Below are 25,285 nucleotides of genomic sequence, written 5' to 3' on the forward strand. Positions count from 1 at the left end.
TAAAGGAAAATATCTCAATATCTGTTTTCAAAAGAAAATGGGTCATGCAGCCAGACAACAAATCCAAACACACATTGTTCTACCAAAGAATGGTTAATGTTAATGGTTAAAGTTAATGTTTTTTTAATAGCCAAGTCCAAATCCTGAACATAAACCAATACAAATTTTGTGGAAGGACCTGAAGCAAGAAGTTCATTTAAGGAAACCTGCCAACATGGTTATAGCTGTTCTATACTGAGGAATGGGCTAAAACACTTACCAGAAACATTGATGTGCACAATGGGGTCACACCAGATACTAAAAGCATACAGTATATTTTTGCCATGCACAGGATCATTGGATCATTTTTCTCAATAAATAAATGATGTATAATATTTTAGTTTCATTTCTTTGACAGGGTTCACATTGTAAATCTTTTTGTATGTGACAAATACAATTTTAATAATAGCATTTGTCAAGCTACTGTTTAATTCAAAGACACATTAGAAAGTTCTCAGGACAGCCCACGTGACTTTAAGATAAAGGCAGCATTAGTCACAGTTACAGTCTAAATTGTCATTTGAAAGAACAAGTATGGGAAGATCCACAATGTCCTGTTTGTGTGTGTGTGCGTGTGTGTGTGTTAGCCAGACATGTTCTTTCTAATCATTTAGGACTCCAGTGGGCCAGTAAAGCTTTCATTAAAAAGGCAGACCCGAGACACACCTCAGGACATGGCCTCTTAGAATCATATAAACACACACACACAGGCGAGCGCATGCACACCTACTGCGTCAGCAGGGTTAGAGGACATTTTCTTTTGGACAAGGTAGTTAGGAAGCCTTGGCGTCCCTCTCTTCTCTGCTCTGCTGACCTGTTTCCGATTTTAAGGAGTTTCTAGGGAGTTGCAGGTTCGGACTAATGGGTTTACTGCCTGTGTGTATACAGACACATGAGCCTGTCAGCTGATGTATCAGTATTTCTGATGATAGCAGGATGAGCTGGGTGGGTTGCAGGTCATTTTCCATCTAAACACACACACACACACACACACACACACACACACACACACACACACACACACACACACACACAAATACAGGGGAGGAGCAGCAGCAGAAATGCCAGTTTGGGTAAAGGTTGCCTGGGGATTTTTCTCTCAGGCCGCAGTGTGCTGTGCTAATTATCAAGTGGCACATTTGCAGCTGACTGCTTCTTTCTTCCTCTCCATCTCTCTTCCCTGTGGAGATAATAGTCCACAGTCTCCACTTCTTCCTCTTAGTTCACTTCTTTCCTACTGCTCTTTCTATTTTGCTCCTTTTCCCCCCTCCGATCTGTCTTTCTATACAGCGCACTATTAAAACACTATTATTCTTTGTATGAATCATAAGAGGGACATTTATTCATCAAATGTGTAAAACTAGTAACATCCATGTTGGATTTTACAAGTTTCATTAATTTCACAAGCCTATTTTTGCTTGTCCTTTAAATTATATGGTAAATATGGTAATTTGCATAAAGCCAAGATGAATTTGACAAACTGGAGAAGATAACAATAAAACGAGAAATATAATGCAAACAAAACATTGAATTGACTCAAGACACGGCACAGACACACACGTGTATATACACACATATGCACACACACGTTCTCTTTCTCAGTCCCTCCCCAACTATTTGTTAAAATTCAAATAGATGTTATTAGGTTGCGTTATGTGTATTCTGTGTATGATTTAGAGCAGGCCGAACTTTAGATGAATATATTAAATTTCTATACTAAATCTATTATTTTATTTATCTTTTGTATCACATTAGAAGTTTAACTTAATACTGGCTAATGATAATTGTACAAGCGGGATACTCTCCGTGCGTTACATGATTTTAATGTGCTTCACATTGGTGGTTCTTCAGGCTTCATACCTTCACTCCAAATATAGTTATGTGTAAATATTTACTATATCCAAAATGTTTTTACCCAGAATAATTTCCGCATTTGTATCCAAGCAAATATGTACCCCCACAGTTTTGTTGTAGTTTTTAAACAACATTCAACTTATGGTCAAGATCTAATAAAATGTCCACCATGCAGTGTTAAACAAATTCTACATTCTAATGACCCATATATAAAATAACTACTAAGAATTCACTGTTATTTTTATCCATGCAGACAGTTTTGCACTGCAAACATCAATGACAGCTTAATCATCTCAGTGCTGGTAAGTTACCAGGGTATAATTTGATTGCACTCTGCTGGGAAGTTATTTGCCAATTTGCAATTATAATTCTGTACTGCACATCTAGCCGTAGATTTGCAATATAATTCTGTACTGCACATCTAGCCGTAGATTACCTCTTTAATAAGGTAGTCATATATGTGTATTTTTGTCTATGTGCATATAAGTGTGTCTTCTGGAGAGTAATCACCTTGTTTACTTTGGTTATGTAGTTGCACTATGTGGTTAGTGTGTGTAGTTAGAGTGTGTTTGAAAAATTGTTAAATATTAATATGAAACTGACCATCAAATGACGAATATATTCATGGAAGCTTGAGTTTGTGTCTTTGCAGGTGACTGTATGCATATGCAGAAGTGGTTTGTGGTTGTTGGTTCCTCTAAATGAGCGGTGTCTTCAGTGAGTTTCATGTAGAAACAATACAATTAATACTGATCCACTAAAGTTTTTTTCTCTGTAATCAGATAACATTAGAGCAGGTCGTTTAGTATGGTAGAGGTGTAACTTTCTTTCTGCTTGTGAGCAGTGTGTTGTATCGTTCAAGATTCTAAACACTGTGTATTCATACTGGGAAATGTATTAGACCACATTCTGACCATAGAATGGTGACTGTTTGAAATTAAAAGAACCTCTCCATCTGATCAAATTTACTAACATACAACATATTTCACAATACAAGTAATACTTGGTCATATGTGGTTCTTCCCCAAACTGTTACCACAAAGTTGGAAGCACACAATTGTATGGGATGTGGTGCCATTTTTATTTTCCCTCAAACTAGGAGGCCCAAACCTGTTCCAGCATCACAATGCCCCTATGCACAAAGCCAGTTCCATGAAGATATAACATTGGGAGATTTTGTATTTTGTAACTGTGTCATAATAAGGTCAATGTAAAGATGTTTGCAGGTGTGCTTCTGATCGTTATCAGACACCTAGAGGTACATTTTGGGTTGAACAATCTGTACACCAACAATCAAAAGAGCTGAGAATTGGTTTACAGTGCTTTGGGGAAGATCGTCAGTAAAACCCATATACACCTTATGATAATTTAGCATCATATTCTAAAAAAAAAAGTGAGTGGAGATGCTCAAAGTGGACTTTTTATCCCTTCATTTTTAATGGACCTTTTTATTTAAACAGGCCATTCTCATGTTTTATGCTACAGGTCTGTGCTAAACAGATGGATGCACTATTACTTTGGCCACTTTGCTAGTACAAAAATAAACATGTTGGGTCCCACATGGTATTGTTTTTTTGTAATCAAGCCCACACGCTGAACTAATTCAATAGCCCTGATTTTCAATGACCTGGCTTTAGTCTTGGCCTACTTTTGCACTCTTTGTTTGTTCTCGTTTTTTTTTTTTCCTGTCACAGACACAAAAACTGAATCATTTAGAGAAGTAGATCGACAGAGGCGGAAAGAAAAACAACAGTATCTTCCTCTGGTCTGGTTTAAGTATGCCGAAGTGCATCTGTGTGTGCTGTATCTTTTCATCTGGAAGACCTGTACTTGTTTTTCTTCTAGTCAGCATTTTCTCCATAAAAAAAAAAAAAAAATTATTTTCTATTAATTTAGCCAATTTCTGCCCCAAATGGCCTTATTAAAAAAATATCAGTTAATAATTTAATTAAACCCCAAAAACATATGAATAACCTATGCCTTTGAGATTATACCACCAATTTTATTAAGGGGCTGCTGGAAATTTAATTGAACATCGTCTCTACATTATTTCTGTCGTTCTTTCTCTTTTTGTCAATCTTTTATATTTAATGGTGTGTCTGTTATGTGGTTACGGAAGGAGGTCAAACGTGGTCGGTATTGGAGCCATATACTAACATTTACTGCTACTGCGAAAGGCATCTGAGCAAGCTCTATGCCAGTAACTTTCCCAGAGTTTAGAGTGCTGAAGCAAAGAGAGCTATAAAGAAAAATTCATGTGAGAAAATACAACATTCGACATTTTTCCTCACCTACAGTAAGTAGCTTTCCCTCTGCTTGAGCCAGTGTGCAGTGATCATCACTCTGCAGTGATGCTGTATACTTAATATACAAAAAGTATATACAAACTACAAACTTACAAAAACACGTTTGGGCAAACTGCTGAAGGGCGAGTTGATAAATCAAATTGCTGCAGGCAACGTTCTTTTATTTGAACTACAGACAAAGCACAAGGGGAAGTGGGTGTGTGGTATATTTCAGTTTAAAAAGATGTACGGTAGTTTCTTATCGTTCTGTACTACATTATTTGGGCACCCAAACATTTCTAAGCATTTCTAATGAATAGCATTGGCTATGAATAATCTGTTAAAAAAAAAAAAAAAAAAAAAAAAAAAAAAAAAAACAGGGAAGTGTCCATCATAGTACAGCAAATTTAATAGTAACAGAAATGCCATTAGATTTTCACAGAGATTAGAAATTTTTGCTCACGATATTTTTACATGCTGCAACAATACCCCCCCACACACACACACACGCACACACTCCTTCAGATCTAATACATTGCATCTTAGAGTTCTTACTGCCAGTTCTCTCCTTTTTCTCTTTTTTTTTCTCTCTCTCTCTTGCTCTCTCTCTCTCTCTCACACACACACACACACACACACACACACACACACACATCTTGCATGTAGAGCAGGTTTGGCAGGCATTTTTCTTGACTGCTTAGGACAGCAGGTGCAGTGTGACAGCCTAAGTGAATTTTTTTTGCACGCTCACCTGGCAACAGGAGGGCGTGTGTTTGTGTGTGTGTGTGTGTTGTGCTGAAATAGCAGGTTTGTAGAGGGAGGGAACTGGATGTGCAGTTACTTCACAAACACGCCAAACCCCAGCTCCATGGAGAAGCAGTTTCAGGGGGAGTGTTTAGTGAGAAAAATGGATTAAACTGACTTGGAATTAGACATTAAACAGCTTCGGAATTACACAAAGGAGCAAAGGAAACCCATTCATCTTGTTTACTTTTGTCATCATCTCTTTTATTTATTTATTTATGTATTTATTAATTTATTTATTCATTCATTTCTGAACTCGAGGATGATCAAGGACCAGACTGAGAATTGCGAAGCGCACTGGTAGGTGAGCTGAGTTGTATATTTCCCCAACAAAGGGTTCTTTTCTTTTACAGAGGAAGGAAAGAAAGTTTACAACTGATTTCTTTAAAACAGTTTACAAAAGTGTTATGCAGATTTGATTGCTTATTATTATGTAGGTCATGTTCTTGTTATTTTTTATTCTAAATTAAACAAATCTACAAATTTGGATGGCATTTATTAATATTTTTTTTTATTTCAGGAATGTACTTCAGCTATATGTTTGTATGGTTGTGAAGAGATACTAACATTTATGATATACAGCTTTAGCCCCTATATTGTTTTTTCAGAAAAACGTCTGGCCATTATACAGAATTTGTTTTACAATATGTTTGGTTAAGGCATGCAGTTGTAATATGAATTGAATTAGTGGTTATAGGTTTAACTTGTAGTTGTAGTTTTCTCTGTAATAATGGATACGGAAATCCTTACATAGTTAGGACCTGCCTTATATCCGTCAAATGAGAAACATGGTTTTAATAGGTCATGATGTGAAATAGGCCTTGTCCTATTTTACATGAGATTTCTTGAATTACTACCAAACTTTTCAGTAATAATTTCTGTTCCCATTTTGGAAAATGAATTTTAAATAAAATTGCCCAGTGGCAGATTTGATCTATGATAATTTTGCCTTTCCTTTAGGGGTTTGTCTTTGGAGTTGAAAAAGGATTTCTTTCCACTAGGGACTTGGTAAAATTTCTCACTGCTGCTTTTAGAGAAGGGCTAGTGGGATTCCTGTAGCAGATGGGAGTGCTGGGTTGGGAAGTGAATGAGTTCTTTAATGGGAAAAGAGGAATACCTATTACATATTAGCCTACAGCACTGTAAATATCAGGGAGAGCTGACAGATGGACGTATGAGTGTCTGCATGTACGTCTGTGTGTATACACAGATGAATAAACTCAAATATTCAGTAATGCAGGGCAAAAAGGGCATGCAAAGTGGTGTTTATCATCATTTATAATATAGTATTATGCATATAGTTTGACAATATAGGCATCTGTAACCATGCTGATAGCCAGCATGTAAAGAAAAAAACACAATGCTAATAGAGAGGAAATAATAACATTAATACAATATTATATGTAGCAATAATGAAAATTTGGTCATTCAAAACTTAATGGCAAAGTGATGAGTGAATCAAAATATTTTTGATTCTTTGTCCTTCTCTGCCTGAGAGAGCTTTTAATCTAGCTATATTTCAAGCCTTTCCTCTATTATTATGTATGTTGTAAAGAAAAAGAAGCATATTGTGTGTTTTGGTTCTAAGCTGCTCCTTCTCCTCTCTACCTAGATCTGGCAACCTCGCTCTTACAGTATTCCTGTGGATCATTGGATTTGGTGTTGGAAAAGAAAACCTCACCTATTTCCAGATCATGTCACAAGCACGTCATTGTGAAGCCTTGCCACGATCCCTCAGCCACGCAGAGAAAGCCAGCATCACAGAGACCTCAAGGTACATCCCAATACATATTTATCCAGGTATCTGACAAAAGCTTTGTTTGCTTGGACATGTTGAATGCTCACTGTGTTGCTTTTACTTCACAACACACTCCAAGGGCTGTCCCAATCCTCCTTAAGCAAAATCAGTTATATATATATGCACAGTTGTAATCATATACACTTTAATTGTATATTACACTGCTTGTCAAAGGTTCGAAACACCTGGTCTTTCATCGTTTTTTAAACACACATGCATGTTCCATTTGTTTATTTGCAACAACCTGGGTAAATTAACAGCAGAAAGATTTTGTTTGACCAAGAAAACAAACACTGTATATATACAGTATATACTTATTTCACATTACTCTTCTTAGTAGCCTGCATGTTTCTGGGAAGATGTTCCACTAGAGTCTGGAGTGTGTATTTGTGGAGATTTGTGCTCATTCAGCAATAGGGATGTTAGTTACATCAGGTACTGACAGGTTCTGGGGTGCAGTCAGCATTCCAATTCATGTTCAGATGATTGAGGTCAGAGTTCTATAGCAGGCCACTCAAGATATTTCACTAAAACGCATGTAAAGCATACCTTTATGGAGCTAAAGTTCTGCACAGGGGCATTGTGATGCTGGAAAAGGTTTGGGTCTTCTTGTAATGTAATGCTATTACAACCTAAGACATCCTGTAAAGTTGTTTGGAGAAAAATCATATAAGGCTGGAAAATGCAGGCGTCCCAATAGTATTGTCCGCATAGTGTATGTTCTATATTATAAAGACTTTACTTGCTTTCATACATGCAAGTGTCTTGTTAGTATGCCTTTTTTTTTCTCTTATCCTGTCCCACCTTTGTTGATAAACTAAGTTCTTTCAGCGTGTAAGAGTACTTTAGCCTCTTTGCCTTAGCTCAGATAAGGGTTTTTGGTTCTAATCAATCATGCTTAGTGTTATGTTTTACAAGAAGCAGTCTGACCCCAGAGAAACAAAAAAAAAAAAAACTTTATAGAAGTAACATCTGGGAGCATTATGTGTGACTTAATATCACACGACGGATCAAACCCACTCTTTTAACTGTGCTAGGAATGCAGAACCTTTGGAACTGCAACTAACATGTTACCTATTTTAAAAATAAATGCTCCTATACATCACCTCAAAGCTAAACTTTGCACAGAGGAGCATTTTATCGAGATAATGAAACACCACTATTATTTAAAGAAGTGAAAATGGGAGGAACATTAATGAAACCATAAAAGGAGGATTTTACATACTTGCAATATTACATACTTGTAAGGCATGAAGCCATTATGGAAAGAAAATACATTATATGGACAATTGTTTGTTGGACGCATGACTATAAGATTCATATAGGCTTTATTTAACATCCCATTCCCTAATTTGTTGTTATAATAACGTCCACTCTCCTGGGAGAATGTTCCACTAGATTCTGGAGTGTACTTGTGGAGATTTGTGCTTATTCAGCATCAAGAGTGTTAGTAAAATCAGGTAGTGATGTAGGTGAAGAGGCCTGGGATACAGTCAGCATTCCAATTTATCTCAAAGGTGTTCAGAGCTCTATATTAGGCCATTCAAGATCAACTCCAAACCCATATCCTAATAGCCCACTTTGTGCACAAGAGCAGTGTCAAGCTGGAACAGTGTACAAAGAGCCTTTCGGTGTAATAATATGTCCAAATTTATGTTCATTATTACTGCGATTTTAATTTAAACACTTAAATTGTTGGTTTTTTAATTTAAATAAAATAAGTACCTTTCTTCACAAGCTTTAAATTCTAGCCATGTTCAAAAATATAATCTTGTCTTTGTCTTCTTAAGCATTCTCATTTATTCAAAAATGACATAACATGTATATTTTCTCATTTCAATTTAATGTTACTTTTGGATTTGCACCTATTGTTTAAGCTCACTATGTTTATTGTAAACATCTGAATATCTTAGACGTGTTTTTTGGTTGACTGGCTTCCTGTATCTAAACAGCATTTAAATAATACTGAAACCTCCAGAGCATTCCACCAGGGGGCATTGTGAGACGAGAATGAAATTCAAATTAGTCATTTTGATGGTATTTGGTTTTTAAACATTTGTCAGGGTGCATTTTTAGTAATATCATAATTAATGTTTCTTTGTTTGCATAGGCAATAACCATTTAATTGGTTATAAGTTTTATGAATATTATACTAATATAAATATTTTAATTGATTTATTAGTTTTATTAAATATTATAATTATATATATAGTATTATTTTTTATATATTTAGCTTTTATTTTATATATATCTTTTCTGGATGTCTTTGCTTTAGACATATTGGATATACGTTCTTGCTATCAGTAACAGAGACGAGGGAAGTATAAAGTGCACAGCTTTGAGCTTTTAGATACATTGGTATATTAGTATGTTTTGTATGTTTTTCTTAACCTGTGTGGGGAAAAGCATTCAGCTTCTAGTTTCTATCTGAGATAAAGGTTCTGTGTTACAAGAACCACAGCATTACATTGACCAGAACTACAAAAAAGTAATTTGTATAAATTATGTGATTTATTGGCAAAAAAAAAATTAAAATTAAGCAAGACTTTCATCACCTGTTAATTCTCGTGCTTTTAGAACACTTGAGTGTTGAGTGTTTGTCTAAAGTCTTTTTTCAGTAGTAGTAAGATAGAGGAAGGAAGTGAAAAACACCGCTCAGAAAGCCTGCACATATCTGCACACAACCCCAACTGTCGCACACAGTCACCATATCGTACCATCTCATGTTCTACACCACACAGACTAATTTTATACATTTTGCATGTTGTGCTTCTATATGCATTGACACTTCTGAGTTGATGCCGAAAGGCCGAATAAAACTTTGTGGGTTCGTGTTCAGATGAGTGTCTTCTTGTGCAACTTCAGTTTGACTGACTTTTACTTCCTGTCCATAAGCAGGAAGCTTTTGGTTGTGTGAACAGCCTGTCTGCATCTTTCTGTTGTGTGTTTAGATCTATAATGGGTGGATCTGGATATAACAATATGGAGGCTTCATCACATGGCTATATGTTGTGTAACTTGGAGTGGTTTATCGTCGTACTGCAATGTCGTGTCTGACTTTTTTTTTTTTTCCTTGATTATTTATTTTTATTTGGATCCCTTTCCTCTTAGTGCCCCCTAAACCCACACATTTGCTGGCTTTGCGGGAGGACAAGCGACCACAGCGAATCCCTCCAGCGCCTTGTCGCCCTCTTCCAGTACCTCCGCCCAAACCAAAAGCATTCGCACCCAAGCAGCAGAAAGATCCTGCTAAAAGTGTCTGTCTCCTCATTGAGAAGTTTGAAAACTCCAGGTAAGGATGAAGTATTTGTATGTGTGTATCTTTTCAGTGTTTGTGATGTTCATGTCGTATTGTTGGAGTGCACAATATACCTGCTACACTGTGTGTGTGTGTGTGTTCAGCTTTGTCTGCAGATATGTTTTTTTTTTTTTTTTGTAGTAGCTACTTGTTACTAATGTCTGGTTTTGCCTCAAATTCAAATACTTTCTTCTGTTTAAATTGTCTTAAAGTGGTAGCACTTTAGAGTAAAATGTTTCTAATATGTAGCTATACACACAAAACGCATGCAGTCTAAATATTAATTACTTTGCCTAATTGTCTGTTATGGTTGTTCTATAATCTAAGAACAAACAGCTACAATGAGTTTTGGTGTTTTACAGTACAGAAGTGTGTTGTGACAGTGGTTAAAAAGTACTTTTTTTTTCCATGTTATATCGCATGTGTAACAGAGTGCTGGTTTTCAACAAGACTTTGTTCCTGATAGTGTTTTTGTAATATAAATGAGTATTTAGTCCCCGATACTAACATTGCAATTGCAAGTAATTTTAACTTACATAACATTCAGTTAGCTCTACTGCTTATGTTGCACTGTAACGCAGTCTGCAATGGATGACTGTAGTTGCAAAATAAACCCACTGAAACTGTGCATTCTAATGCTCTAATGTAACAACTTAATCATGGTACAATTGTGTATGTAATATGCAATACATTGGCCAAAAACATAGACAATTCATATACCTTTTTTGCTTAAATACCAGAGCATTGCATTGTCTTTCAGTTGCATTTGAATTTCTGCACTGTGTGATACAGCTAGATCAACTTTAAGTAGGTTGCACAGTAAGTACTTTCATACTGCTGGTGATTAGTGATACTATCTGAAAGATAATGCTTGTTTCCGAATAAGCAGTTTAGACTACAAATTATTAAGTCTACATTCTTACATACTTTTTGTATGTCTGAAGTTGTCCATTAATGTTGCCAGTAATGCAATCTTTCTTTTGTACTGTAGTGTATATTGAATAACTTGTCAAATGGCATATTATGTAGGTTATTAAGGCACATAAATAGTCCTTAGGGGTCAGTTTAGTGCTTTAGTCTGAATGCTAAAGATAAAGGTGCATTTTCCAGGTAAGTGATATAGATCATGTATTTCTGGCATTAGAGATACCCATTGGTTAGACTGATTTGGTTACTTTGTTCTCAAAAGCTTTTATTCGTTTACTTCCTATTGAACGGTGCTTAAGTCAGTCTTTATTTGAACTATGATTCATACGCAGAGCATATAAACAAAGACTTGCTGAATAGCACCGGCTTTTCAATCCTACCATTTTATTTACTTTGAAAGAATGAAGAAATACCAGATGATGATGTATGCATGTTTGTTCTCTTGTAGGGCCCCGATTCTGGGAGTCCATCCCAAAAGTGGCTTCCGGTTGCACCTGAGGATGGAGACTCCAGCACCTGAAATCTCAGAACAGCCTCACTTTAATGATTCAGAGGTGAAGGACTCTGGGAACGCATTCTCCGTGGATGAAATTGCATTTAAAAAGGACCTGCCTGCTTTAGGCTTTTTACAAAAAGACTGTGTAAAAGACACGGGCAGTCAAGACAAACTTGACCAAGAATGCCAAAGTGGGGATTTGGACATAACTCAAGGTGATTCTAACGACACCTACAACAATGGAGACGCTGATCATAACAATATTCACACAGGACATGATGTTGGGATTTTAATAGGCGGCCCGTGTGCAGTTCAGGTTGACGACCTGCCGGAGGCAAACGGGAAGATACCAAATCGTGACAGCGGGATAGACAGTCCGTCCTGTGGTGCCGAAGGAGAGGTTTTTCCAAACGAGGTTCCCATCGAAGAGGAAGAAAGGAACGACAGCATAGCCACAGAAACGGAGAGCGTGTCTTGTGTCACCACTAGCAATAAGCGGGACTCGACACAGGACGAAGATAGCGACTTAGATGAAGGGAGCAGCGAAGAACCAGAGAGCCTAGAAGTGAAAGTAAGATATACATAGTATACATACATACACACACTAGATATTCAAGTGTGGCACTTGTGCCATTGGCATAGTGTTGGACATAAGGCATAGTGTTCAGTATATCTTTTGCTAACATTCATGTCAACTTCCTGTTTTTCCCATTTGTCTTGCTCCCTAAGGCAGCTGGTGTGGTTTTGATAAGTTTAATGTCCCACAAAATTACATATTAGAACTGACATCTTGCCCAGGCTCTGGTCTAGCTCTCTGCAGAGACTAGCTGACTTGCACGCAAAGGTTAGATTTGATTAAACTTTGTCATTGCACAGTATGCTAGTACAAATACAACTAAACCCATTTTGCATCTAACCAGAGATGCAAATAGTAAAGTAGCACGTTTCGGCATAGTTAAAAGAAAGACAAATGATGTAAGATGGCAGTGAAGTTCAGAGTGACTGTGCAAATAACATGTTGTACAAGTAACATGAATCTAGAGACATGGAATAATGTAATCAAATACACGAGAGTACACTAGGATCTGGAAGGCGATTGTAGGAGGAGATGCCAACCTGTGCAAAGTGTATATAGTTAGTCCATGACCAATGAGGGATTGGGGAAGAGCGATCACCTCTGCCAATTAGATTGACTCCTTAATGGAAGAAGCTGTTCCTTAGCCTGATAGTGTGTCACACATTGGTGCATGTATGGTTTTTGTTTGTTTATTGGTTGTTATTTGGTTTACCATCAGCTCAGCCAACGTTACTGTCGAGACCAAAACCTTTTACTATGGTGACAGCAAAACAGTAAATAGGAAGTCATATGTACAGGAATAACTCATTTATATTTCTCATTATTTTCAATTGGCTGTTTGAATATATGTGCATACCAGACAATGACTTCATCAAGAGTAAAGGGAAAATGTAGGTTTGGAAAACACAGCCACTCCTTTACCTGCTTCAGCTTCCTTATTCTTCATTCACCCGTACTGTCATAGCTCCAGGGGAAATGAAATTGCTCTTTCTCTTTGTTAACAAGTTATGTCAGTAGGTTCCGGCGTGGTTGTAGTCAGAAGTGTCATTTACGTTTATGCTGCCTTTTGTTTATAACTTTGTGTCTTCCTGTTTTGAATTGTCGACAGGTTACAGGCAAAACTTGTACTGGTTTTTGCTCTTTCTTCAGCTAGTGTATGTCTAGTTGATCATATCTTTCACTGTACTTCCTTCTTCAATCATTTGCATTTTGCTGAAAAGCTTTTAGAGTTTGAATGGATATGTTTTAAGTCATATTAGGAACAAAGCATTTCAAGCCACCACAGGTACGGGTCCAATGCCACTTTAGCTGAAAGCAAAGAAAGAAGACTCCAGCCTCTGCCAACACTTTATAACACGAGCTGTTTTGTTTTATAATAAGATGGTCAAGAACACACATTTAGATTATTTATTATCTAGAATGAATGCGATGTCTTTGAATCTTGAATGATTGTGATGAGTTGAGGAATTATTGTGAGCAACTTAATGTTAAATAAGGGTAATATAGAAAACCATATAAAGTTTTTGTAAGTAGTAAATCAGATGGCAAATGTTGGTGTGTTTCTTTTTTTGTTTTTTTTTTGTTTTTTTTTTGTTGGTAATCCAGGTGTGTCAGGAAGCATTCATTCTTTCATACCGATCTCCACCGGAAACATCCTACACATTTACACACACACACACACACACACACACACACACACACACACACACACACACACACACACACACTCCCCAACAGCCTCCGTTTGTCTCGGTTTTTGTGTGTCTGTGTGTCAGATTGTGTGCACAAGTGAGAGAGGCGTGACATTTTTAGTGATTTAGCTGTTATGGTGTGATACATTTACAGAAAGGGGAGACTAAAAAATGCATGAAGGGAAAAATCTTAATGATATGCAGCGATGTTGTATGTATAATTTTTGTATGTATGTACAGTATGTATGTACAAAGATATGCATGTCTGTATGTGTGATTATATGTATGAGCCTTATAGTCAGACTTACAAAAGGTTAAGTGTTTGCTTTTGTTGCCATACATATCTTTACACTCACGTTGTCTCTACCCTTCAACCCTCATTTCCATATTCCCAGCCTGCTATGTGTGTGTGTATGTGTGTGGGGGCACTTTTGTGGTCACATGCAATAAATGCATCACCATTAAGGCTTTAATAGTATTACATTTTTTTTTTTTTTTATATTTAAAAAAAAAATGTTTGTTTATTTTACACCTTTTTCAAACCTACAGCTAATTCATGAGCACCAAAGAAAGCACAAAATTAATAATGCTTTTGGAGCATTAGGAAGTGTTTTAAGGGGTAAGGAAGTGGTATAAATTTTAGACCATGGATGTGTGGAAACCAGTGTAGAAATGAACCTTTTTTTTTGACGTTCACAAGAAGAAAAAAACAATTCTGTTCAAACACACGTCAGCTGAATGTTAAGATCCATCAGACACATTTATTCTTAAGGAATTAAGAAAATGCCACACTGTGATGCATATATACTGTATGGACAAAAGTTTGTGGACACCTGAGCATAAGATTTGTATGTGCTTTTTAAACATCCAATTCAAATGAACAGTTAGTGCCTGTTTGCTCTTATAATAACTTCCACCCTTCTGGGAAGATGTTCCACTAGATCTGTGCTCATTTAGCCACAAGAGTGTTAGTAAAGTCAGGTACATACGGGTGAGGAGGCCTTGGGTGCGGTCAGAGTTCTAATGTATCCCAAAGGTGTTCAGTAAGTTTGAGGTTAAAGCTTTATAGCATACCAATGAATATCTTCTACTCTAACCCACTACAACCATATCTTTATAGAGCTGGCTTTGTGCACAGGTATATTTGTTATGCAGGAACAGGTTTGGGTCTCCAAGTTCAAATGAAGGGAACGTTTAATGCTAACACATCCAAAGGCATTCTATACAATTGCTTGCCTCCAACACTGTGGTAACAGTTTGGAGAAGAAACACAAGAGGATTAGCCCTTTGTTTGGATAAGGATAGAAACATATGATTGTGCAAAGAAAGCTTTTTTATTATGTTGACATTCTTCGAAGACCTTCAAGGAAGCTTCAGTGAGCCTTGTCTAGGTGTTGAGAGTAATGTTTCTTTTCCAATATCATTTGTTTCCACAGGTGGTGCAGTCCGAGTCTCAGAAGCTGTTTAATATAGCACAAGAGCTCCTCCATACAGAGGAAGCATACGTCAAAAGACTTAACCTGCTAGATCAGGTATATATCAAACACACATACACTGCCTTACACTCTGCTTCCTGTTTCAGGCTTTTTACAGTCTGTCCTTCTCTGTAACCCCTTGCTTTTAACCCAAGTACATTTGTAACCAAAACCACTCTACCATTAATACCAATAATTTTTCTGTACTCCCTTCAAAAACAAGTTAAATATATAATCTGTACTTGTAAACATTTTATAAAGTAATATAATCGTGATATATTGTACAAATTGAGCAAATCTAAAACAGGATCTTTCAGTATTTTAGACTCAACTTGGCTTCCCAAGTTTATCACAGCAACCAGAAAGGAGAAATCAATATAGTTTTAATTCTAATAAACTAAACTGGGTTCCTGGGTTAGTGGGTACCTCTTGATAGGTTGCTAACAGGACATAATGGATAAATGTAATGTCTTTTATATATGGGCTACATATTTTATACAGTTACTGGTATGCATAAGTTTACAAAGCTTTTTTTTACGCAGTGCTGTATCTGTATCTGTCTCATTCTCTTTCTCCTTGTCTGTGTGTCTCTCTCTCTTTCTCTCATTATAGGTGTTCTGTACTAAGTTGACAGAGGCAGGGATTCCTATAGATGTAATTAATGGAATCTTCTCAAACATCTCCTCCATCTACCGCTTCCACTATCAGTTCCTGCTGCCCGAGCTACAGATGCGAATTACTCAAGAATGGTGAGATTTCCTTATTTTTGCACAAGAAGATTTTTTTTTTCCCCCTTTTTAAAGTATTACATAAAAAAGAGAACAATTCAAGTTACCTGCAGTTTTACTTATGGTATATAGCTCATTAGTATAAATCAAAACACAGCAGGAATAATACAAACCTACCATATGGTGATTTAAATATTCCTCAGAACGGGTCACTTTGATAGCCAGAGCATTTATTTCAAAATGTCGGTTGTTATTGAATGGTACATGTATCGGCTGTCCGACAAAATGGAGTGGGTGTGTACCTAAATGCTTATGACTTTATGTTTGGGGGAATCTGTTTTTTGGATTTGCAAGATCAATACTGTACAGTACATGTAACAACACACTTGTGGATCTGACTGCTTTACAGGAACACAAATCCACGTATAGGTGACATCCTGCAGAAGTTAGCTCCCTTTATGAAGATGTACGGAGAATACGTGAAAAACTTTGACCCTGCAATGGACCTGGTCAACACATGGACCCAGAAGTCAACCAATTTTAAAAGCACGGTTCAGAATATCCAGGTCAGAGTCAGTGTATGGATGTGTGTGATTTGTGAGCTGGTTATATAATGTGCATATATGCTTAAATAAAGCAGATAAGTTTTTTTAAAGCTGTGAATAAAACCTGTGTTAGTCAAGAATACACTGATCAGCCGTAATACTTACAGGTAACGGAAATAAACATTGATTCTTTTGTTATAATTGCTATTGTAAAGGGGTGGGATACATGAGGCAAAACATGTCAGTTGATCTGAAAATATAAGCAAAGCCCAAGGGTGAGGTATCTTGAGGGGTGCTTCCACTAGGCACTGATTTGCATCTAGCAATGGAAAGAATCTACTGCTTGTCCTTGATACCTCTGCATACCTTCAGTGGGCTTGTAGAGTGTAGACTGTATGTGAAATTATTATTTTTTCTTTTTAGCTAATGAATACTAAGCTGTTTCATGTGCATGTGTATTTGTGGCCATGCAGAAGCAGGATGTATGTGGTAACTTGACATTGCAGCATCACATGCTAGAGCCAGTGCAGCGTATTCCTCGTTATGAGCTCCTCCTCAAAGACTACCTGAAGAAACTGCCCAGTGATGCACCAGATAGGAAAGATGCAGAGAGTAAGTTGACCAGTCACCAGGTTCAGAACCTTTTTTTCCCCCCATGTTTGGGTGTGTATGTGTTTGTAAGTTTGTGTGTGTGTGTGTGTGTGTGTGTGTGTGTGTGTGTGTGTGTGTGTGTGTGTGTGTGTGTGTGTGTGTGTGAGACCAATTTCAGCCCTTAAAAAACGTTACGCTTCCTCTTCCTTTCATCGTGTTCCCTTTAAATTGCAGAGTAGAAATATATTTGTGTACAGTATTTGGCCCATATTACATCCTGTATTGGATGAAAAGTAAGAAAAGATGATACTTAAATATTACTCAAATTGCCTGAACAAATTTGTATAGCATTTCCTTTCTTTAGACTTGATTAAAATGCATGATATTTGAACCATCAACAAATCTTGAAACTATTGTTCTTATGAACAAATTTCAGAATGATACATTGAATGATGTACTGTATAATTTACATTAGATAAAATATTCCCGATAAGCTCAAATGAACCTTATGAGCTGCATTTTAGTGTGCTCATTATATAGCAATAAAATGACATTCCATTTGTTATCTTTTCTTTATCTGTGAGTGTCTACAAGCAACACGTTCCAGTGCTGTTAAAAAGGGTGTTCATTTTCATCCTGTGTGTGTGTCATTTAAATCATGCAATAAATCAGTCATCAGATACTTTAAAAACATTGAAGTTTTCTCTCTCGCTTTTTCAGAGGCTCTGGATTTGATCTCCACAGCAGCTAACCATTCTAATGCTGCTATTAAGAAGATGGTAGGTGTAGGCTTATATTGCACTCATCATGTTGTCAGACAGGATGTACGGTTTCCACTTCCTGTTTCTGATACTTCTCACACACTCAAATGCGTATCTAGCGCGTTCTCACTTCTTCGGTTTTGTTTTTGTTGTCTCCCTCTCTGCTTGTATTTCTCTGTTCCTAATTGTAATCCTTTGACCTTTTTCAAATGAAGGGTGATTTTTTTTTGCTCTTCATTTAATAAATCTGATAATCAATGTTGCCAGAAACTTTAAAAACCTATGTAGTCTCTCCAGCCCTGGTGTGTAAAATGACACGTTTCTTTAAAGGCAAAAAAAAAAAAAAAAGTCATATGATATGTCCTAAGTGGGGTTTAATGTTGTGTGTGCATCATTAGGAGAAGATGAATAAGCTGCTGGAGGTGTATGAACGGTTGGGTGGGGAGGACGACATCGTTAATCCGGCTAATGAACTTATCAAAGAGGGTCATATAAAGAAGATGTCCGCGAAAAATGGCACAGCCCAAGACAGATATCTTTATCTGGTGAGTCTTTATTCATGAGTCACTGTTCTCTCTCCTCTTAATAATGATGCTTCCGAAACAGACTCCAGATATTTCTGAACAGATTTAGCTGAAACAAAGACATCAGCACTTATTCACAGTTTGAATTGTCTGTCTGTGCTTTCCCTTCACAGTTCAATAACATGCTGCTGTATTGTGTGCCTAAACTGCGCCTGATGGGACAGAAGTTTAGTGTCAGGGAGAGAATTGACATCGCAGGCATGGGGGTATAGTAGTGTTTGATGATTTTTTAAATAAAATTAAATCTTTCTTTGACAGGTTTATGTGAATAAGCAAGTGTGTGTGCTTGCAAGAATTAACAAGTGATATTTAATGTAATATTAATATGTAATATTTCAGGTTCAGGATGTTGCAAAGCAGAACCTCGCCCACACCTTTACCATTGTTGGAAAGAAGCGCTCTCTTGAGCTACAGGCCAGGTATGTGTGTACTGTGTGTGTTATTGTGTGCGTGTGTGTATATATACAGTATATGCCTATGTGAGTGTGGGTGCACGTTTTTACTTATCACTGTTGTTCTCATTTACAGAAATGCAGAAGAAAAGCAGGAGTGGATCCAAGTAAGATTTTTGTGTTGCACAGAAAGAGTGACATGCACACACAGTTAGATTCAGACTGACACACAGGAAGTGATAGAAAAAGAGAGTGACACATTTAGCAGAAGGAGTAGTGCTGGGTAGAATAGGCCTGTATAAGAGGTTTGGAAAACAGGTAGAGACAGAATATTGAGCAACTTAGTACTAGTGCTAAACAATCATTTAAACCAATCACTAACAGACCTGGTTAATAACTACATACTTAAACAAGACACTATGTAAATAGATGATTAATTGTTTGGTACAGCCAACGGGAATGGTTAAATACAATCTTTATAAAAAAATAATCAGCAGACCTTGTTGTAGTCAAATTTGTTATTTGGTATGTGTTCAGGTTGCTCAAAATGTTTCTGCAGCTTTATACTGATTGGCCCACTTTAAATATGACTTTGCTGGATGTCATACACTATATTGCCAAACATTTTGGGTCATCTGGTCATAAGTATGTTATGTGATTTTATATATTTTTTTTGCATTGCATTCCACATTGAGTCCCAGTTTTCCCTTATAATTCTCTCCACTCTTCTGGGAAGATGTTCCACTAGAGTGTGCGTATAGATATTTGTGTTATCAGCCACAAGGGTATTACGAAAGGCAGGTACTGATGTAGGTGAGAAGGCCTGGAGTGCAGTCAGTGTTCCAAAGCCTCTCCAAAGCATGTAATCCAGATCTTCATGGAGCTCACTTTGTGCACAGGGGCATTGCCATGCTGGAACAGGTTTGGGTTTCCAAGTTTAAGTGAACACCAAATTTAATTATAGCACATCTATAGACGTCCTATCCAATTGAGTGCCTCCAGCTTTGTGGTACCAGTTTGGAGAAGAACCACAAATAGAAGGAAGGTCAGGTGACCCAATACTTTTGGCAATATAGTGTATGCACACACCCAGTTTGTGTTTGTTATATAAAATTAATAACAACTATGCCCACCTCTCTTTTGTTCTTTCCCTATATGTGCTTTCTTATTCTTAGGTCATTTTGGCAACAGTTGATAAACAGAAACAGAAAAGCGAGACATTTAATAAAGCCTTCAGCAGCTCCTTATCCCGTGATGAAGAACACATACCTGACTCACCGGTACATTATTCTTTTTGTGTTTAATTATGTCTCTTTTGTCTGTCCACGTCTCAATTGTTGAGTTTTTTTCATTCAGCTCTATAATTATGGACATATTTGGGACGTTAACACAAACAAGTTGCATAAGCATGACAAATGAGCAAAATTACAAGCGCATCATGAATTCGAATATGCTGCCCACGATCAACTCCAGTTCTGAAAGCCTAGATTTTGGACAAGGATTGCTAACTTTGACTGTTCACTTTCTTTTAAATATATTTTTCTTTCGACTTCTCCCATTAGGGGTCGCCACAGTGGATCATCCGTCTCCATACCCCCCTGTTTTCCCTCACCACATCCATAAAACTCCTCCTTGGATTTCCCCTTTCCTCCTTCCTGGCGGCTCCATTCTCAGCATTCTCCTACCAATATACCCCATGTCCCTCCTCTGCACGTGTACATCTCAATCTCACCCCCCTCACCTTGTCTCCAAAACGTCCTACATGCGCTGTCACTTTTCTAATCCTGCCATCCTCGTCACTCCCAATGAAAATCTCAGCATCTTCACCTCCTGTCTTTTACTCAATGCTATTGTCTCTAAACCATACAACGTCTCACCACAGTCCTATAAACTTTCCCTTTTACTCTTGCAGATACTCTTCTATCACAAATCACTCCTGCTATCACTCTTTTCCACCCACTCCACCCTGCCTGCACTCTTTTCTTCACTTCTCTAACACACTCCATTACTTTGCACTGTTTGCACTGTTAACCTGTTACCTAAACTCATCCACCTTTACCACCTTTTCTCCCTGCAACCACACCACTCCACTGCTCCCTCCCTCTTATTCACACACATGTACTCTGTCTTACTCCTACTGACTTTAATTCCCCTTCTCTCCAGCATGTACCTCCACCTCTCCAAGCTCTTCTCAACCTGCTCCCTACTCTCACCACAAATCACAATATCATCCGCAAACATCTTAGTCCATGGAGACTCCTGTCTGACCTCATCCGTCAACCTGTCCATCACCACTGCAAACAGAAAAGGGCTCAGAGCCGATCCTTGATGCAGTCCAGCCTCCACCTTGAACCAGTCTGTCGTTCCTACTGCACACTTTACTGCTGTCATGCTGTCCTTATACATGTCCTGTTCACTTTCTTTTAAAAATATTGGTGAAATAAATCACGTGTCTTTAAGCAGGGGCTCTGAACCTCCCAGACTGGAGTTGTTCTATATTTACAACATAGACATTATTATAAGCATATTGAATTGTTCCTTTAATGATTGCATAAACCCAATGTTTTTTTTCTCTACACAGAATCCATGGAGTAATGCATCTGTGGATTCAGATGGAGGTGCGAATGAAAGGGTGAGTTTCTAAATGCATACCTGGAACTCTATCTTGTTCTCTTGAATGTGCACTTTTTTCTCCTCCTTTGCGCACTCTGTTTCTCATAAAAGAGGCAGATCAACTATTGAATCTAGAAATACCAGTGACTCTAGAAATAGTGCATTATTCATTTGGTGCACTGTTGCGCTGCGCTGCACTGCATGCTTAAAATGTGTGTACGTGTGTGAATTTTCTGTGTAGAAAGGTTCAAAGAAGCGAGAAAAAGAGAAGGAGACTTGTAAAGGCTGCAATGAGACATTTCACTTCACGAAACGCAAGCACCACTGCAAGAACTGTGGCGCGGTGAGTGGCAGTGCTAAGTGAATGTACGTCTCCTGTGCTTATGTGGGGCAAAGTTTCCGCGTCACAGTTATGATATTTTTGGGTATTTTCCACTTCAAGTTAAACAATCCTTTTGCCATTGATAATATAATCTCAGCTAAATCTAATCTAAAGTCATATAATGTCAGCTATCATTGCCATTGTTCTGTCACTTTTTGTACTGTATTTATTAAGGTATTTATTTAGTCAGATTATGAATATACAGTAAGGCTAAAACTAGGGCATTTTATTAAAAACTAGGTTTTTTAACTAATATTATTTTAAATTGTGATCGTATGTTTGATAAGATTATCATATGTTAACGATAAGAATGCCAAGCTGTCGTGTGTACAGCATGATTGTGGCATTCGTATGACCTCTCCTACATCTTTGCTGCACCCTGCAGGCCATCTGTGGTAAATGCTCAAAGGTGTCCGAGACCAAGAACATCCGCACGTGTAAGCAGTGTTTCGAAGTCCTGCAAGGGCTTGATGGCACACCAGGGGGCAGTGTTGAGCAGAAGAAGAAAGCAGCAGTCGAGGTGAGACGCAGGAAACTCTAAATGAGTCACTTTTTTTTTTTTTTTTTTTTTTTTTCTTTTTTTTTTTGTAAATGGCTGATTAAAAAAGAATTCTAATTGGAAATGCCCCCAAATGATACTTTTCCACAGTTAGCTTTAAATGTTCAAAGATGTCTGGAAAATGAGTAAATCTGTTTCAGAACACAATACCACCCACCTTGTTTTCAGAAGTGCACTTTCACACCACAACTGTGTACCACATACTCCAGTCCTCTTAACAGACAAGCAGCACTCATTTCTAAATATACACCTACGTACCCACAAACATGCACATGATGATTCCCACCAAAAAAACGTCTGTGCCAGTTGTAGCACTACCTGCTTTGCTTTGATACAGCGGCAGGTATCACCCTGATACGTTAATACCCGTGCAAGTAATCTTGTTATACACACATAATTATGCCAACATTTTTTTCCCCCTGCAGAACAGTGATTCCTTTACACAAGACTTCTGCTAGTATATGTTGCAAATGCATACTTTATATTCCTACTATTTGACTAGTTTAAATGTAAAATAAAATAAAAAAGCGAGTTTAGACCACCGTTGTGTTGGTATGTTTTGGCACTGCATGTACTGTATAATTTAAATTGTGGGTCTAATTGTAATCTTGTGTATAATCTTATGTGATGTTGCAGAAGCAGCTCTCTTTGACAGAAGATAGTTGTGTACTATGCAGCCAGCTCCTGGTTCAAGAGAAAGGAAAGAGCTGGACCAAGACCTGGGTGGCCATTCCAAGAGCAGAACCATTAATGCTTTACCTACAGACTGTTAGCCAGGTATTACAGTGTGTGTGTGTGTGTGTGTGTGTGGTTTATCTGTCTGCTTCTTTGGGAATGATTAAGATTGAGGTCAGTGGGATTGTCTCCTTACCTCGAATTGTCTGACCGGTGCTCACTCAGTTAACACTTAATCTGACTCTGTCTCTTCACTCTCTTCACATCACATCTATATGTTTGTTTATCTGTATTGTTCTTTAAAATATATTATTTATTATTTACAAGGTTATTTTTTCTCTTTCATACCAGACTCATTTTAGGAACAGCCCATGTTTTTTATTTAAAAGAAGCAAATGAAGTGCTGCATAATCCCACCAGGTGTAATACCTTTGAGATTAGGATCAAGCACAATCAGCTCCAGCAGTATTTTAAAGTTTAAATTGTTCAGAATATGAGACTGGATTTGTGGATAATGATGTTAATATGACCCTGAATATTTTTTTAAAAAGGTCCCCTTTAAAAATTAATACCTTACTAAAAAAAAGGGTAACAAGACTGCATGTGTTACGTTTATTGGCACCTCAGCACTTCTGTAATCCTTGATGAAATTCAAGAAAATTGTGAAAATTTTACTCAATATAAACTTTCCAGGTTTTTCAGTAGTGTTTAGATAAGATCACTGGAATAGTCTTGTTCATCGTCCAATTTTTGTACGTTTTGGATAAGTGTCCAACTGGAAGATCCAGTACCAAGTTTTATCATTGTGTATATATATATATATATATATATATATATATAATATTAAAATATATATTTTTTTACATGTGATACACATTGAGTGGTTGTTTGCTATGAAAAAGTTATAAAGGTGGTATCTAATTGTAGATTTGGGCACTTGGTGATTGGTGGGATTATGTGATTTGATTTAGTGATGCTAATCTTCAAGCATCATTCAGAAATTTTTTGCATCCCATTATGCTTTTTGTGACAGCAAAAATTTGTGTCCTTTTTACAAAAAGATTCTTTACTAAGTCTAATTTGGCTTGCACTAAAATTTCAAAGCCCTGAGGGAGAATATAGGCATTGTTAGACTTGTAGTCTTTTGTAGGTACTGTCTGTTTGGTGGCATGGTCTACACACGTACACACTATGGATGTGCATCTCCATAACGGAACAACAATACGATACATTAAAGATCGAATGGATTACGATGCAATGCGATTAGGATTTCAAATCGATTCAACACAATGCGATTCAATGGAAAAAATATGCTGCAATGCAATTCAATACGGTACAAATTGTTTGCTTTTATTTCTTTGGTTCAGACAGACAGCAAATCATAACTTTACGTAAGTGCCTACTAACGCATGGCCCTTTCACAAACAGGCCTTTGTGGTGGCAAAAAAAAAAAAAAATTAAATAAAACAATAGAATCTTTCACTGTTCTGTCTCCAGGAAGATGCAGCTCTACCTCTGCCATGTTAATCTATAATTTATGCGAACTCAGCACACGCCTCGGTCTCTGTAGTGTTGATACGTCGTATTCACGTAGCAGCAGTGGTGCTGAGAAAACGTGTTGAGAAATCAATCTACATATAAAATATAAATCACAAATTATTGGTCACTTTCTTAATAATAAGAGTATAGTGCATGTAATAATTGTTTTAAAAAAAAAAATCAGTTTTTATACCAATGCAAATATGTTAAAAACACATTTTTTTTCACATCGTTAACTTTTATACCGATGCACCGATACCAATCAGTGAATCTTACCATCCTTAGTGCGCACACACACGTGTAGACAGAAATACATTATTCAAAGAAATTAAACATTTATACCTTTATTCTGTGGGGGTTGAACTGCTGTATTAATATTGGATCATAAACAATAGTAATTGGTTTTGATTGTATTATTGTTTAAAGTTTATCAAAAAGGCCACACAAGTAATGATTTAAATATTCTAATTGAGTGTGGCGTCGATTGATATTGGTGCCTGTATTTTGTAATCTTGTACCTATTGTTCCATTAATCTCAATCATTCGTGGCCTTCCTGCTCAGGTTCATTATGATTTTAAAGCCTATACCCAGGATATATGAATAATCTAATATAATAATTTAATCTGAATGCTGTTCAGGAACAGTTCTCGGAACCTAATTATTTATTAATT

At 37.1% G+C, this 25,285-nt stretch overlaps 2 protein-coding genes and 1 long non-coding RNA gene across 7 annotated transcripts in view; 2 read left to right on the top strand and 1 right to left on the bottom strand.

The window, feature by feature from the left end:
* LOC310733297 (protein bicaudal D homolog 2-like) overlaps positions 1-25,285 on the top strand; it is a 128,373-nt gene that overhangs the window by 80,338 nt on the left and 22,750 nt on the right. The gene's annotated exons all lie outside the window — the stretch shown is intronic.
* Positions 1-25,285, top strand: part of fgd (faciogenital dysplasia) — a 92,276-nt gene that overhangs the window by 65,839 nt on the left and 1,152 nt on the right. For 3 of the 5 annotated variants that reach the window (XM_083554448.1, XM_083554447.1, XM_083554449.1), the window contains 17 exons: positions 6,595-6,756; positions 9,892-10,072; positions 11,454-12,072; positions 15,206-15,301; positions 15,857-15,993; positions 16,382-16,538; positions 16,991-17,129; positions 17,829-17,887; positions 18,268-18,414; positions 18,567-18,659; positions 18,793-18,872; positions 18,982-19,012; positions 20,021-20,125; positions 21,427-21,477; positions 21,700-21,801; positions 22,226-22,360; positions 23,036-23,176. In XM_083554448.1, coding sequence (XP_083410574.1) covers positions 6,595-6,756; positions 9,892-10,072; positions 11,454-12,072; positions 15,206-15,301; positions 15,857-15,993; positions 16,382-16,538; positions 16,991-17,129; positions 17,829-17,887; positions 18,268-18,414; positions 18,567-18,659; positions 18,793-18,872; positions 18,982-19,012; positions 20,021-20,125; positions 21,427-21,477; positions 21,700-21,801; positions 22,226-22,360; positions 23,036-23,176 — 2,435 coding nt within the window. Of the gene's footprint in view, positions 1-4,832; positions 5,287-6,594; positions 6,757-9,891; positions 10,073-11,453; positions 12,073-15,205; positions 15,302-15,856; positions 15,994-16,381; positions 16,539-16,990; positions 17,130-17,828; positions 17,888-18,267; positions 18,415-18,566; positions 18,660-18,792; positions 18,873-18,981; positions 19,013-20,020; positions 20,126-21,426; positions 21,478-21,699; positions 21,802-22,225; positions 22,361-23,035; positions 23,177-25,285 lie in introns of those variants that run through there. The other 2 variants (XM_083554450.1, XM_083554451.1) reach the window with 2 other exon arrangements.
* LOC310733429 overlaps positions 23,923-25,285 on the bottom strand; it is a 43,934-nt gene continuing 42,571 nt past the window's right edge. Inside the window, exon 2 of the long non-coding RNA XR_014535743.1 lies at positions 23,923-24,587. This is a non-coding gene — a long non-coding RNA (uncharacterized lncRNA). The remainder of the gene's footprint in view (positions 24,588-25,285) is intronic.

The sequence above is a fragment of the Silurus aristotelis genome, assembly GCF_946808225.1.
Source record: "Silurus aristotelis genome assembly, chromosome: 11".
Taxonomy (NCBI): Eukaryota; Metazoa; Chordata; class Actinopteri; order Siluriformes; family Siluridae; genus Silurus; species Silurus aristotelis.